The following is a 16,953-nucleotide window of genomic DNA, read 5'->3' as shown; positions in this document are numbered from 1 at the left end:
CATCTTATATTATTTGGTTGATTACTCGATCAACATTGCTTCATGAATAAATGATAAAATCGGTTGCCACATCAAAATCTGGGACATGTATACATAATGCACGTTCCTTTCAAAATACATTTCAAAAAATGCTATCACTGTCATGTACACTGCATAAGTATGGGAAAGTTCCTTTATTTCCTTTGCGGGTATTATTCCATTTTGGATAGTGTCACATTAATATAGATATTGATTTGTTAGCTTAAGTGAATAGATAACATAATTAAGATATTGATTAATTTTATTGACGATTTTAAAAATGAATGACAGTCAAACTTTAAAAATCGGGAGTTCGACGCTCCGCAGTCAGCAAGATTTTTATTCATTTATTAATTTTTTTTAATTATTTTATTTATCTATATTTTTGTCATGCATTAAATATAAGTATATATACAAGAGAAAACGAATGTTTCCCCTTTTATTTTATTAAAAAAAAAGCTTTCTCTCATTGGAAAATTCTAAAGGTGTTCCGATTGAACCCTTTTTTCAAACATCTCTGTGACAACGATGATCCAACTATACTACTTCCGGTAAAGGTAAGAATAATGTCACTCACTTGTAAATCAACTTGAACTGCAAAATTTGCGTTTTTACAGACACTGAAACAACAACGATTGTTTCTTCTATTACATTTGCTCTATTACAAGTACAAGCAAAACAGAATGTGCTGTAGAAGGTGAATTTTAACGGAAGGGATGTTTGTAGCGGAAGTTGTGATTTGGATTGACAACGTGTAAACGAAACTAAGTCAATTATTACTCATTTACGTTAGATATTTTGTCATAATATATAGATTACTTCTTCTCGAAACAATGCCCTATTCACAATCGAATTTGCGATGTTATTGAAGTGATATCAAGGTTTGTTCTGCAAAGATTTTGTTATGGGACTAAACTCGGTAAGCTGCCAGTCTTGTCACTGTCTATTAGAATAGAGATTGCTGTCCTAGTACCTAAGAATATATAGCTACCGAAGTAGATCCGATTCATAAAACTGTTACCGGATCATGGCAACAGACTGGTCTGGATAATAAGGCCATACACATTTTTTGCATGTTTTCTTTAGATTAGATTTATTTTTTGGTGAAGGATGGAAACCCCATTAATAGATAAAATTTATGGACACAGATATAGATTTTGCTACAAGTAACATCACTTGATTGTATGTAGCTTTAAAATTGTACAGTATTTCTTGATTTTTCCAGTTATTATCCACCTATATTTAAAAGTGTTCACATTTTACTTCATCATAAGAATTGGCATCCTGTGATATTCAATTTTTTGAGACAGGGTACATGTATACGTAGTATATAATATATACATACACCTAATATGTGAAGAGTCAGCTTGATGTATGGCATGCAAATGTTGTGTACCAGGAAATTTTTTGCTGCATATTAGACCCAAGGTTTGGGTTGACTCGTATTACTTGAATCCCTATGTGGCACGCTATCTAGCTATAATTGTTAAAAGTGTAAGTGTACATAGTAATATTGTCATCTTCTTACCTAGGGGGATTCAATATTTCCTTTTAGCTGCAATCTGTAGAGTGGTGAAGGCCATGTGTTGTTGGTTTGATCCCTGATAGAGGCATCTACATGTAGCTGCTCTACTCACTTTTCTGTTACAAGTTTATAAGTAGCCCAAACTCTGGCACTAGGGCATTATGCATTTTGTTGGACAGACCTTTGTGTCAAATGTAGTGTAGTTTGTTGAGTACTATATCAGTGAACAGTGAATAATTTACAATTTTTGCCATTTGGCTGGTAATTTATTTGTACATGTATATGACTTTAAAGTGTGTAGAAACCAAAGGTATATATTGCATTGGTTTCCTTAGCTGTTATGTTAAAAAATGGAGGAAAGGTATAGTGAAAAATAATTTAGCTAATATTTTTACAAGGGTGGCTTGTACATGTACTGAAGGGCAGTTAGGACTGTGAACAATTTTGTAAGAATATTTCTTTATTATCTCCAGACATGATTATCCAGAGATGATCTATTAAGAGTTGGCTGACAAGTTAAACAATGGCAGACACAAGTAGATTTTCTCCACCCACATCACCAACGTCTTCGATTGGATCATCATTTAGCCAGGATAATGATGGAAACAGATCAAGGCTTTCTAGACAGGATTCAAAAAATGAAAGTAGGCTTACAGCCTCAGCAAAGAGACAAAAATATCTTAAACGCTTGTTTAAATTTCGTCAGATGGACTTTGAATATGCATTCTGGCAAATGGTCTACTTGTTTGTATCCCCACAAAAAGTGTAAGTAAACCATGTCTTTCCATTTGATCATTGCAGGACAAGTTAGTAATTATTTTGTTTTTCATTTTCATAGCAATCGTGGTTTGATACCAGTTAATGATATGAATCAATGAATTTTTGTTATATACATGATTATTATGAAAATCAACATATTTTGTCATTTTCTGCGTTTAAAAGTTGGTTTGATATGGAAAATGTTCACATAGATCTATGATACAGTTTACATGATATCATGTTTGCAATTGCTTTTTAACCTGAAAACAAAATAGAAAAGAAAAATTATCACAATCAGTGTCTGAATTCCATAATCAGGTGCAAATTAAACCTTATTGAATGATGATAATTATCATAACTCTATGTGTGACTAGGTATCTAACATCGATACATGGTGTACATAACCAATAGTCTGGTAATCTCTAAAGAGTATATTTGTTGCATAAAACAGTAATATTTTCTTTGACATTTTCATTAATATCTCGACTATTAGAATATTGTGTTAATAATAATATAACTTATTATTAGATGTTTAATTATTGATATTTCAGATATTGAATGTAAATTTACACCTTTGTCAATTTATTTTACAGGTATAGAAACTTTCAGTATAGAAAACGTAAGTACTTTTATTACGGGAAAATCACAAAAATACCCTAAAATCAATTAAAATTTTTCGATTTTTTGGAATTTTTATATGCATATAAGCGGGAGTCGGTGTTTTAGTCGATGCAAATACACGGGATTAAAATACAAAGATAAAGAAGGAAAAATTCGGGACCTGAGAATTTTATGCAAATAAGCGGGATATTCAAATAACCGATATGCAAATAAGTGGGCTCCTCTGTATCTATTTCATGTTAATGAAATCAACAGTGTTACAAACTGTAAAGCTGGTGATATAGGTTTCTAATCAACTCCCACCATCACCAGTTGCGCGCTAACTTACTTTTCATCTTTGACATCCATGGCCTGTGATCTTTCATCTACCACTGTGGCACAGCAAAATTCTTGCTCTATCAATCTAAGTTTACTTACTGGAAACTTTGTAGAAGATATAACCCCAGTAAATTACAAACATTGAATGGTTTACAAGTGTAAAGCTTCTATAATCCATAGACGTCTTGAAAATATTTGCAAAAATATGAAGAAAAAAATAAAGAAAAAAAAAAAGAAAGAAAGAGACAAAAAAAGAATGAAGTTAAATGAATTCAGTTTGCTGAAATAATAGTCATGACTTTTTTTTGTTTTAAACTGTTTATACTGAAGATGTGCTTGTGGATTGTGGCATAGTAGGACAACTTATAGGAAAATAGTGAAGAACTATATTCATTAATATAATGAAGACAATTTTGAAGTACACTTCTGATTACAGACACCAAAGATCAGTGGGCCAGAGACGATCCAGCATTCCTGGTACTGTTGAGTTTTTGGTTGGTTGGTAAGTATCAGAAAATTGTGTTGATGTATCATACACTTATTTAGTGAACTGTCTTAACATGGCATTAATAGTTCTTATAAATGATAATGCAGCTTAGCAGTAAACATACCATATTGTTCTGATAATACTTTCCAACCATTTGGACTGCAGGTGACTGGGTAATTATCTGGAGATTGTATATATAATATTTAAACTTTTTAAGTTTCAAACTTTACTGATGTTAGGTTAAAAAACCTGGCATTTCCATCAAAAATAGTGATTAATTGTACCATGTCAAGTCTGCACCTTTAAAAAAACACTTTTGTTATGTATCAGAAATTCTGTGTTTGATACCTATATAATTGTTAATAAAGGGTGAGATGTTAACCTGATGTTTTATATTATTGTTAAATATCTTTTTAACTTTCACTTCACCAGCATCATCCATAGGATTTGCACTGGTACTAGGACTGACCTTTGTGGGATTCATCAAGTTTATACTGTGGGTTGTGTTTGTGGACTGTGTCGGAGTGGGTCTGCTTATAGCAACATTATTCTGGTAAGGGTGATTGCCTTCGTCATTTAATGAATTCATGAATCTTTTCTTCATATATTTGGGGAAAAAACCAATGACTCATTAGTTTGATGTTTTATTGCATTTTATACTTTGTACATAGTACAAGTAAATGGAAAGAAAACGTAAAATCATCATATTAAAAATTACATCTGCAGTTAAAAATTAGAAAACAATAGTACAGTACAATATATCTTAATAAAGTGTCAAATATCACAGTACAAAGTGATAAAAAAATGATAATACTTACAAACATAAAAGTGAGATCCAGCCTTTATCGACATTATATTACTAAGACACTTTTGATGAAATATGATCTTTAATAAAGTAATGATTATAATCCACCAAGTTTACCATTTCCCACACATTTTCTTATTGACTGTTCATGTGAATTGTTGATTATGTACATTGTAAGTGTGTTACCGAACCATTTTTGATAATTTCCCTTACAACTTTATCACCAATATGCATATGATTGTTATGTACATTGTAAGTTTGTAAGGTACCATATTGATGATTTCCCCGACAGGTTTATCACCAATAAGTATATGATTCTTGCCCCTCCCCGGGGACAAGATGTGGAGTGGGCATATGCATTTGATGTCCATCTTAATGCTTTCTTTCCTCTTCTAATGATACTTCACCTGTTCCAGCTGATATTCCTTGTCCGTAAGTAAACTGAAACACATTGTTCATCAACAAATATGTCCCAGGTAAACTTGTAGTTTTTGTATACCTGTATAAGTAAAGTGATATTTTTGTCTTTATGGAAACTATAACATAACTTGTCCAAAAGAAAATTATATATTCTTTGTCCATTAAGTTAGTTTTATCTGCAAGCAGACAGCTGAATGATTTCATGAATTCAGGATTTCCTTGACTGCCACCAGATTTATGTTATCTCTGTTATGTAACAGAACACATGATTAATTCAATTTAAATCACTGCCACTGCTAGGGATCGAACTAGGGACCTCTGGCTTACTAGTCTTACACTCAACTGATTGAGCTAAAGAGAAAAAATCTCTCTAGCCGAGCGGTATATTGTGGCTAGTATTTACCAGGGTTGCCAACATACACCCTTTCCAGAAAAAAGTAAAAGTGATGCTTGTGGAGCAAGTCCGAGTAGTTTTCCCAGGTCCCTCCATGCATGCCAATATAACAGAGCACTTAATTAATTAAATTTAAAGTACTGTCTCCGCTAGGGATCAAACCCAGGACCTCATGCTTTTAATACTAGACTTGCGCTCAACTGATTGAGGTAAATAGAAGATCTCTCTAGCAGTCATATATTGCGACTGCCGGCTATTATATACCAGGGTTAAAGTTATATGAAACATGATAACAAAGATTCAAGTCAACATACAAGCAACAAAGCCATACTTTGAAAATCTTTATAAAGTTTTTATATTTGACATTGTTAAAAATCCATTACTCGTTAATTAATATGTTCGTTACTGATTTTATTTACAGCTTTAATTTACCAGGACCATTTTATAGGATTACTAATTGGGAACACATTCTGGCTGGTGGCCATTTTTTATTACGTCTACATCACATTTTTAGGCTACAGTGGTGAGTATCTGCTGTCTAAGTGTTTATGTATGTTATTGCTGATTTTATAGACTAATATATGTGTATAATGTGTTTATATGAATGAAATACCTGTGACCACGTTTACATATTTGGTTGAAATTTTTAAATCTAAAGGAAAAGGACAGTCCAAATCTGGACACTGGACAGTTTAATAAGCATTTAGAATCACTAACCATATTCCTTAATTAATAAAGAGAAAATATCTTTAACTTTAAATAACAGTTAACTACATTGTATAGGAGCATTTCACATGATACTCCACCTTCACTCTCTGCACCTCCGGAACATGTCCTGTCAAAATCGAATACTCGGACATTGTCATCTTGTGAATAATATAAAGAGATGATTTTGAGGCATTGATGTACATGATACGTAGTACATTACAAATGAATTTCAAGGTTGCCATACTATTAAAATGACTGGCTTTGAACTTGGTTGTTGCTCTTCTGTAATGTACAAGTGAAATGTATCAGTAATTGTGGTTAGTGATTGGTCAGGATCTTTATCTTGACACCAATCAAATACATGTAGCTGGTCATAAGTCTTGATTTAGCCATGACATTTTCCAGGGATGTAGAGAGTGAAAGTGAATGTAATCCCTGGAGTATTGATCGAGGATGACTTTATGTACATATACATATAATTTGTTTGATTTGAAGTAGATGACAATCCATTATCAAGCAAACATGTTTTGTTGAAGTTCTTAAAATTACCTCCCTTGGACTAGAAAGTGTTATTATCATTATTCATAATTTTTTTTTGTTCTTTATTTTCAGCCCTCCCGTTTTTGAGAAACACACGGACATTGTTATTCCCCCTGACAGGGGTAGTGCTATTGTACATTCTCTCACTTGTGATTGGTTGGAACTTCAGTAGAGGCCTTTGTAACTTCTATCACTACCGGGTCAATTAGGCAGCACAACGCCACCTGGTTGATAATTGTGTACTGTAAAGTGTGTCACATAGGTCAAACAGCGCCATCTGGTGGAGTTTTATGTATACTGTGTGTCACAAAGGTCAGGCAGTGCCATCTAGTGGAGTATTGTGTATAAAGTGTGTCACAAAGGCTGAACATGTACAGCACCACCTGGTGGAACATTTTGTATACAGCATGTCACATAGGCTACACAGCGCCACCTGGTGGAGTAATGTGCATACAGTGTGTCACAGGTCATACAGCACCACCTGGTGGAACATTTTGTAAACAGTGTGTCAACCTATTACATTCAGTAGATTACATGATACATCGTAAAGGAAAGAGAGAAACATTTTATCCCCCCCCAAATTTCTCTTAGTTTGTAAACAAACATAGAATTCAAAAATATTTATTTTCCAGTGGTGTGTGATAGCGAGAATGTATACTTTCAATTTTAGTTTCGACAGCCTTTCCTTTAGATAAATGTATGTATATGAAAGACTGCAAAATAATAAGTGTAATATTTTTGCAAGACTAAAAGCTTATGGAAGAAAGATTCATAAAACATTTTCATATTATTTCTTGAAGCTTATTATGTGTTGCATTGTTTTCATAAATTCAGTTTTATATAAGTGCCCCATTTAGTTTATATCAACATGTTATTCCATATACCCTGTCTCCTTTGTCCGAACTGACATGATGAGAACATATATAGTCTCCTCATCACAAGCTCCATATTACAGCTTATATCACATCGCTGTTGGACCAGTTTTCTCTTACCCTGTACAGGGATATTCACAACTTTACTGTTGTGAGATATTCTTATTTTACTGAAGGGTTGAGACAAGCTACATGTACACATTCATTTTGAACATTCTCAACAATTTTATGACATCATGGCATGGGAACAAAATCTCTCCAAAAAAAAAAAAAAAAAAAAAAAAAAAAAAAAAAGAAAAAAAAAAAAAAAAAAAAAAAAAAAAAAAAAACAAAAAAAAAAAAAAAAAAAAAAAAAAAAAAAAAAAAAAAAAAAAAAAAAAAAAAAAAAACACAACACCCAACTGCGGAGGAGGGAAAATAGATAGATTTTTGTTCCATCCATGATGTCATAAAATTGTTGAGATGTTCAAATGAATTTGTACTGTAGCTTGTCTCAACCCCTTCTAAAATAATAATTCTCACACAGAAGTTTTGAATAATCCCGTACAGGTAGAGAAACTGTGTCCAACATCGATGTGATATAAGCTGTAATTATGGAGCTTGTGATGAGGAGACTATATATGGTCTCATCATGTCATTCGGACAAGAGACAGGGATATGGAATAACATGTTGATATAACTAAATGGGGCACTTATATAAAACTGAATTATGAACAATGCAACACATAATAAGCTTCAAGAAATAAATGAAAATGGTTTTTATGAATCTGTTCTTCCAAATCTTTTAGTCTGCAAACATATTAGCCCGTATATTTTGCAGTCTTTCATATACATACCTTTATCTAAAGGAAAGGCTGTCGAAACTACACAAATTGAAGAGTCTACCTCGCTAAATCACACACCACTGGAAATAAATTTTTTGAGTATCTATGTTTGTTTACAACTATAGAATTTGGGGGGGATAAAATGTTTTCTCTCTTTCCTTTACGATGTATCATGTAAATCTACTGAATGTAATAGTTACACACTGTTTACAAAATGTTCCACCAGGTGGTGCTGTATTACCTTTGACACACGTAATGCACATTATCCCCAGGGGCGCTGTGTAGCCTATTGACATGCTGTATACAAAATGTTTCACCAGGTGGGTGCTGTCACATGTTCAGCCTTTGTGACACCTTTCTACACAATACTCCACTATATGGCACTGCCTGACCTTTGTGACACACAGTATACATAAAACCCATCCATGGCGCTTTTGACCTATGTGACACACTTTACAGTACACATTATCAACCAGGTTGGCGTGGCTGCTAATGGGACCCGTAGTGATCGAAGTTTACAAAGCCTCTACTGAAGTTCCAACCAATCACAAGTGAGAGATGTACAATAGCACTACCCCTTTCGGGGAATACAATGTCCGTGTTTTTTTTCTCAAAACGGAGTCTGAATAAAGACAAAAAATTAGGATAAATGATAATCACACTTTCTAGCCAAGGAGGTAATTTTATAACTCCAACAACAGGTTTGCTTGATAATGGATTTGCATCTACTTCAAATCAAACAAATATATGTATATGTACATACAGTCATCCTCGATCAATACTCCAGGATTACTTCACTTTCAACTCTCTACTCCCTGGAAAATGTCAGGCTAAATCAAGACTTATACCAGCTACATGTATTTGATTGGTGTACATAACGATCCTGACCAATCACTACTTCACAATTACTGATACATTTCACTTGTACATTACAGAGACGCAACAACCAAGTTCCAAAGCCAGTCTTTTAATAGATGGCAACCTTGAAATTCACTTGGTAATGTACTAACGTATCATGTACATCAAGCCCTCAAATCATCTCTTTATATTATTCACAAGATACAATGTCCGAGTATTCGATTTGACAGGACATTTTCCGGGAGGTGCAGAGATTGAGGTGGAGTATCATGTGAAATGCTCCTATACAATGTATTAACTGTTATTTAGTTAAAGATATTTTTCTCTTTATTAGATTGGAATATGTTAGTGAATTCTAAATGCTATTAAACTGTCCAGTGTCAAATTTGGACTGTCCTTTTTTCCTAGTTTAAAATTTCCACCAAATTGTCAACGTGTCACAGGTTGTCATTCATATAAACACATTATACACATATATTAGTCTATAAAATCAGCAATACATACTAACCTTAACGCGATATCACCACTGTAGCCTAAACTTTGATGTAGACGTAATAAAAAATGCCACCAGCCAGAATGTGTTTCCCAATTAGTAATCCTATAAATGGTCTGGTACCTTAAAAGCTGTAAATAAAATCATAACGAACATATTCATTAAACGATAATGGATTTTTACATGTCAAATATAAAAACGTTATAAAATTTCAAGTAGGCTTTGTTGCTTGTTAGTTGACTTTGAATCTTGTTTATCATTTCATATAACTTAACCCGGTATAGAATAGCGTCAGTCGCAATATATTACTGCTATAAGAGATCTTCTATTTACCTCATCAGTTGAAGGCGCAAGTCTCGTTTAAACGCCATTAGGTCCTGTGTTTTGATCCCTACGGAGACAGTAACTTAAATTAATAATTAAGTGCCTCTGTTATATTGGCATGCATGGAGGGACCTGGGAAAACTACTCGACTTGCTCCCAAGCTCACTTTTACTTTTTTCTGGAAAGGGTTGTATGTTGGCACCTGGTAAATACTAGCCAAAAAAACAATAATAACCGTCTCGGTCTTAGATAGATTTTTTCTCTTTAGCTCAATCATGGAGTGTAAGACTAGGAAGCCAGAGGTCCCTGTTCGATCCCTAGCAGTGCATGATTTAAATTGAAATTAATCATGTGTTCTGTTACATAACAGAGATAACATAAACTGTTGCAGTCAAGGAAATCCTGAATTCATGAAATCATTCAGCTGTCGCTTTCAGATAAACTACCTTAATGGACAAAGATCTATAATTTCTTTTGGACAAGTTATTTATCGTTTCCAAAAGCAAATAGCATTTACTTATACAGTATACCAAACTCAAGTTTACCTGGGACTATTTGGTTATGAACAATGTGTTTCAGTTTACTTACGGCACGGAATTCAGCTGGACCAGGTTAAGTATCAGTAGAAGAGAAAGAAGCATTAATGACATCAAAATGCATATGCCCCCTCCACATCTTGTCCCCGGGGGAGGGGCAAGAATCATATCCTTATTGGTGAATAAACCGTCGGGAACTCATCAATATGGTACCTTACAAACTTACAATGTACATACTATCATTCATATGGGTTCGAAAGTTGTAAGGGAATTTCAAAAATGGTTCTGTAACACACTTACATGTAACATATCAACAATTCACATGAACAGTCAATCAGAAAATGGTGGACATGGAAACTTGTGATTCAATCATTACTTTATTAAAGATCATATTTCATCCAAAAGTTCTTAGTAATATATTCGATACAGTCTGGATCTCACTTTATGTTGTAAGTATTATCATTTTTTAATCCACTTTGTACTGTTGATATTTGACACTTTATTAGCTATATTTGTACTGTGACTATTGTTTTCTAATTTTTACTGCAGATGTTTTTTAATATGATGATTTTAGCGTTTTCTTTCCATTTACTTGTACTATGTACAAGTAAATAAAATGCAATAAAACATCAACTAATGAGTCATTGGTTTTTTCCGATACGGCCTAGCAAGGTGGCAGGAGGAAGGTGTGGGGCGGAAGCGAGGGTGGGAAACAAGTAGCGAGGGTGGGAGAACCATATTGAAGAAAAGATTCATGAATTCATTAAATGACGAAGGCATTCACCCTACCAGAATAATGTGCTAAAGCATACCACTCCGACACAGTCCCCAAACACACCCACAGTATAAACTTGATGAATCCACAAGGTCAGTCCTAGTACCAGTGCAAATCCTATGGATGATCTGTGAAGTGAAGTAAAAAGAATATTTTTAACATAATCGAAAACATCAGGTTCACTCTCGACCTTTATTAACATATATAGGTATCAAACACAGATTTCTGATACATAACAAATTGTTTTTTTTTAAAGGTGCCAGACTTGACATGGTAACAATTTAATCCCTATTTTTGATGGCACTGCCAGGTTTTTTTACCTACTCATAAAGTTTGCAACTTAAAAAAGTTTTAATAATTATATATACAATCTCAGATAAATTACCCAGTCACCTGCATTCGCAAATGGTTGGAAAGTATTATCATAACAATATGGTATGTTTACTGCTAACTGGCAATTATCATTTATAAGAACTATTAATGCCATGTTAGACAGTTTCACTAAATAAGTGATGATACATCAACACAATTTTCTGATACTTACAAACCCAACCAAAAACTCAACAGTACCGACTCTGGATCGTCTCTGGCCCCTGATCTTTGGGTCCTGATAAATCATAGTGTCCTTCAAATTGTCTTCATTATATTAATGAATATAGTTCTCCACTATTTTCCTATAGTTGTCCTACTATGCCACAATCCACAGCACATGTTCAGTATAACAGTTTAAAACAACAAAGTCATGACTATTATTTCAGCAAACGAATTCCATTTGACTTCAGTCTTTTTTTGTCTCTTTCTTTTCTTTTTTTTTTTTCTTTATTTTTTTCTTCATATTTTTGCAATATTTTCCGACGTCTATGGATTATAGCACGTTACACTTGTCAACCATTCAATGTTTGTAATTTTACGGGGGGTATATCTTCTACACAGTTTCCAGAAGTAACCTTAGATTGATAAGATCCAGAATTTGCTGTGCCACAGTGGTATATTAAAATCACAGGCCATGGATGTCAAGATGAAATTAAGTTCGGTCGCAACTGTGATGGTGGGAAGTTGAGTAGAAACCCTATATCACCAGCTTTACAGTTGTAACACTGTTGAATGTCATTAACATGAAATAGATACAGAGAGCCCACTTATTGCATATCGGTTTATTTTAATATCCCGCTTATTTTAGGCATAAAATTCCTCAGGTCCCGATTTCCTTCTTTATCTTTGTATTTTAATCCCGTGTATTTGCATCGACTAAAACACCGACGCCCGCTTTATAGCAGATACAAATTCGCAAAATCGAAACTTTTAATTGATTTTAGGTATTTTGTGATTTTCCCGTAATAAGTACTTACGTTTTTCTATACTGAATTTTCTATACTGTAAATAAATTGACAAATGTGTAATTTACATTCATATCTGAAATATCAATAATTCAACATCTAATAATAATTATATTCTTATTACCACAATATTCTAATATTCGAGATATAATGAAATGTCAAAGAAAATATTACTTTTTTAGCAACAAATATACTCTTTAGAGATTACCAGACTATTGTTTTGTACACCATGTATCGATTTAGATACCGAGTCACACATAGAGTTATGATAATTATCATCATTCAATTTAAGGTTTTTTATTTTGCACCTGATTATGGAATTCCGACACTGATTGTGATAATTTTTTCTTTTCTATTTTTTTTTCAGGTTAAAAAGCATTGCAAACAGATATCATTAAACTGTATCATAGATCTATGTAACCTTTCCCATGCCAAGACCAACTTTTAACGCAGAAAAATTACAACATATTTGATTTTCATAAAATCATGTAATAATAACAAAATTCATTGATTCATATCATTAACTGGTATCAAACCACGATTGCTTAATGAAATGAAAAAACAAAATACTTACTAACTTGTCCTGCAATGATCAAATGGAAGACTGGTTACTTACCTTTTTGTGGGGATACAAACAGTAGACATTTGCCAGATGCATTTCACAGTCCGTCTGAACGAAATTAACAAGCTTTAGCTATTTTTTGTCTCTTTGCTGAGCTGTAGCCTACTTTCAGTTTTTGATCCTGTCAGAAGCCTTGATCGGTTTCCATCATTATCCTGGCTAAATGATGATCCAATCGAAGACGTTTGTTGATGTGGGTTGAGAAAAATCTACTTGTGTCTGCCATTGTTTAACTTTGTCAGCCAACTCTTAATAGATCCTCTCTGATAATCATTCTGGAGATATAAAGAACTATTCTACAAATTGTTCACAGTCCTAACTGCCCTTCAGTACATGTACAAGCACCCTTGTAAAATAGTGCTAATTATTTTTCACGAACCCTTTCCTCCTTTTTAACATAACATCTAAGGAAACCAATGCAATATATACCTTTGGGTTTTCTACACACTTTAACGTGCCTATACATGGACAAATAAATTACCAGCCAAATGGCAAAATTGTAAATTATTCACTGTTCACATGATATAGTACTCAACAAACTACACTACATTTGACACAAGGTCTGGTCCCAACAAAATGCATATGCCCTATTGCCAAGTTTGTGCTACTTATAAACTTGTTAACAGAAAATTGAGGTAGAGCAGCTACATGTAGATGCCTTCTTCAGGGATCAAACCAACAACCATGGCCTTCACCACTCTACAGATTCAGCTAAAAGGAAATATTGATCCCCCTAGTAAGAAGATACAATATTACTATGTACACTAACTTTTAACAATTATAGCTATATAGCTTGCCCATGGGATTCAAGTACTACGAGTCAACCAAACTTGGGTTAATATGCAAGCACAAAATTTCCTGGTACACAACTTTGCATGCATACACAACTGACTATTCACATATTAGGTGTCTGTATATATTATATACTACTGTATACATGTACCCTGTCCAAAATTGAATATCACAGATGCCAATTCTTATGATGAAGTAAATGTGAACACTTTAAATATAGGCGGAATACTAACTGGAAAAATCAATAAATACTGTAACATTTTCAAGCTACATCAATCCGTGGATGTTACTTGTAGCCAAATCTATATCTGTGTCCCTAAATTTTATATTTAATGGGGTTTCCATCTTCACCAAAAATAATCTAATCTACAGAAAACATCAAAAAATGTGGTATGGCCTTATTATCCCGACCAGTCTGTTGCCCATGATCCGGTAACAGTTTATGAATCGGATCTACTTCGGTAGCATATATTCTTAGTACTAGGAACATCAATTCTATTCTAATAGACAGTTCCAAGACTGGCATGCTTACCGAGTTTATTCGCCATAACAAATCTTTGCAGAACAACCCTTGATAGCACTTCAATAACATCGCAAATTCGATGTGATAGGGCATTGTTTCGAGAAGAGTATCTTTATTATGACAAAATATCTAACGTAATGAGTATAATTGACTTGTTTCGTTTACACGTTGTCAATCCAAATCACAACTTCCGCTACAAACATCCTTCCGTTAAATTCCATGAAAAAGAGAGAAAAAACTTTCGACAGCACATTCTGTTTTGCTTGTATTTTAATAGAGCAAATGTAATGAAGACATCGTTGGTGTTTCAGTGTCCTGTAAAAACGCCAATTTTGCAGTTCAATTTGATTTACAAGTAGTGACACTTATGCGTACCTTACCGAAGTGTATAGTTGTCATCGTTGTCACATAGATGTTTTGAAAAAAGGGTTCACTCGAAACACTTTGTAGAATTTTCCAATGAGAGGAAAGCTTTTTTTATAACTAAAAGGGAAACATTCGTTTTCCTCTTGTAATTATACTTATATTTAATGCATGACAAAAATATAGTAAATAAAATATTAAACAAAAATTAATAAATGAAATACCATCTTGCTGACTGCGGGCTTCGAACTCCCGATTTTTAAAGTTTGACTGTCATTCATTTTAAAATCGTCAATAAAATTATCACTATCTTAATTATGGTATCTATTCACTAAGCTCCGACAATCAATATCTATATTAATGTTACACTATCAAAATGAATAATACCCGCAAGGAAATAAAGGACTTTTCCCATACTTATGCGTGTACTGACAGTGATAGCATTTTTTGAATGTATTTTGAAAAGTAACGTGCATTATTATACATGTCCAGATTTGAATGTGGCAACCGATTTTAATTTTCAATGAAGCATGTTGATCGAGTAATCAACAAATAATATAAGATGTCGTGTAATACTGTATGATATATAATAAATGATATATCTATTTAATTGGGTAAGTACTGGATCAACATTGTTCCTGGAATAAATGATCATTTGGTTTGGCATATTTTGACATGTACGTGTTACATGATAATAGTGAAGAGTAAAACTTTTTTCCCAATGAAATTACGATTCAGTCGATGGACCATTTTTTCTACTTTTTCTACATCTACTTTTCTCTTGAAAAGTAGATAAGATATCGTATATGTTTTAAGATATCTTATGAAAGTTTATATGATGTTTTTATTAAGGCATATTTTTATAAAATAGTTATATAATAATAATATAAGATATCTCATAAAAATAAAAGATATTTCAACATTTTTGATAAATATCTTATATACCGTAGATTTGTAATTTTACTGGTTAAAACAGTGCTCCTTTATTGAATGATAACTTGGTGTTTCCATAAATTTCTGCATGAATAATTGTCATTACGAAAGAGACACGTTGTACAAAGTAAACAGAATACTAACATGTAAAATAAATAAACATTTTAAACAAAATATAAAAGTTGAGACAATAAAGAATTAAGTAAATAGCACAATAGGGTCAGGTGTTCCGGAAGGACAAGCGCAATGTAGATCTAGGCAAATCACAACCAGGATTATGACGGACAGTTTTAATACTAAAACACTTTCTTTAAAATTTTGTGTCTATTGACAAAGCGATACAAGAAACAAATGGGCATCGTGGGTGCCTTCATACAGCGCTCGGTCAGCAAATCTGGTTGCGAGTTCGAAACCTACGTGGGGCAGTTGCCAGGTACTGACTGTGGCCGTGGTTTTCTCTGGGTTCTCCGGCTTTCCTCCACCTCCAAAACCTGGCACGTCCTTAAATGACCCCGGCTGTTAAAAGGACGTAAAACAAACAAAAACAAAAAAACAAGCAAGGACAGGCCACTAATAGTCAAGCTCCTGTCCACAATGGTTGGGCTGAACTTTAAACAATCAATTTTTGATGACGCCGTAGTGTGTTACAAAGTACAAGGCAGACAGCCATGTAAGCCCACTGAGCAAACAAAACTAACTGTTAAAATGTCTGAAGAACAACTATAAACAAGAACTAAGAACGATTTCCCCCAAAAGTGGAAACGAAAACCTTAATGTCCCCACTCGTCAATGTTAAACATTCTTCTCTGTATGTTTAGTTTTACCAAGCAAACCGTTCAAAATTATTTTTATAGCATTGTCTAGAAGGGTTTAAATGGAATCATTGCTTCAGAATGTGGGCAATATTAGAGATTGAGGTCGGATTTTAAAGGTATAAATCGAGTATATGTATCTTTGAAGTCGTTTTGGTGCCGAAAAACAATGCTTCGTGAGCAAGAAGCAATTATGATTTAGAATATCACAAATCCCCAAAAGTAAAATGTCCGTATTTTATCCTAACAAGAAGTACACTTGGGATTTGTTCTTCAAAGGGAGTTAATCGACTA

General features: G+C 33.5%; 2 protein-coding genes across 5 annotated transcripts in view; both read left to right on the top strand.

Annotated features, from left to right (window-relative positions):
- LOC117329600 (transient receptor potential cation channel subfamily M member-like 2) overlaps nucleotides 1-16,953 on the top strand; it is a 35,967-nt gene that overhangs the window by 17,012 nt on the left and 2,002 nt on the right. The gene's annotated exons all lie outside the window — the stretch shown is intronic.
- LOC117329601 (protein unc-50 homolog) lies at nucleotides 538-6,817 on the top strand. Of its 4 annotated transcripts, none has more exons than XM_033887620.1 (8): nucleotides 538-575; nucleotides 2,017-2,308; nucleotides 2,896-2,921; nucleotides 3,678-3,743; nucleotides 4,161-4,281; nucleotides 4,826-4,965; nucleotides 5,769-5,870; nucleotides 6,668-6,817. In XM_033887620.1, exons 2-8 carry the CDS (start codon nucleotides 2,067-2,069, stop codon nucleotides 6,802-6,804), a joined length of 834 nt encoding a protein of 277 aa, XP_033743511.1. In that variant the 5' UTR covers nucleotides 538-575; nucleotides 2,017-2,066; the 3' UTR covers nucleotides 6,805-6,817. The 4 variants fall into 4 exon arrangements, with proteins under 4 accessions (XP_033743511.1, XP_033743513.1, XP_033743512.1 ...); XM_033887622.1 differs by lacking the exon at nucleotides 538-575 and adding an exon at nucleotides 586-715; XM_033887621.1 differs by lacking the exon at nucleotides 538-575 and adding an exon at nucleotides 761-899.

Source organism: Pecten maximus, chromosome 6 (assembly GCF_902652985.1).
Source record: "Pecten maximus chromosome 6, xPecMax1.1, whole genome shotgun sequence".
In the NCBI taxonomy this organism is placed as follows: domain Eukaryota; kingdom Metazoa; phylum Mollusca; class Bivalvia; order Pectinida; family Pectinidae; genus Pecten; species Pecten maximus.
Note: the sequence above shows the minus strand (reverse complement) of the source record. Positions and strands in the feature narration are given on the sequence as shown.

Bases quoted from the DNA above. Each gene is read 5' to 3' on its own strand.
- LOC117329601 (XM_033887620.1), top strand. From the start codon at position 2,067: ATGGCAGACACAAGTAGATTTTCTCCACCCACATCACCAACGTCTTCG. The intron at 4,282-4,825 runs GTAAGGGTGATT...TTTCCCCGACAG, and splicing joins CTTATAGCAACATTATTCTG to GTTTATCACCAATAAGTATA. The intron at 4,966-5,768 runs GTAAGTAAACTG...TTTTATTTACAG, and splicing joins CCAGCTGATATTCCTTGTCC to CTTTAATTTACCAGGACCAT.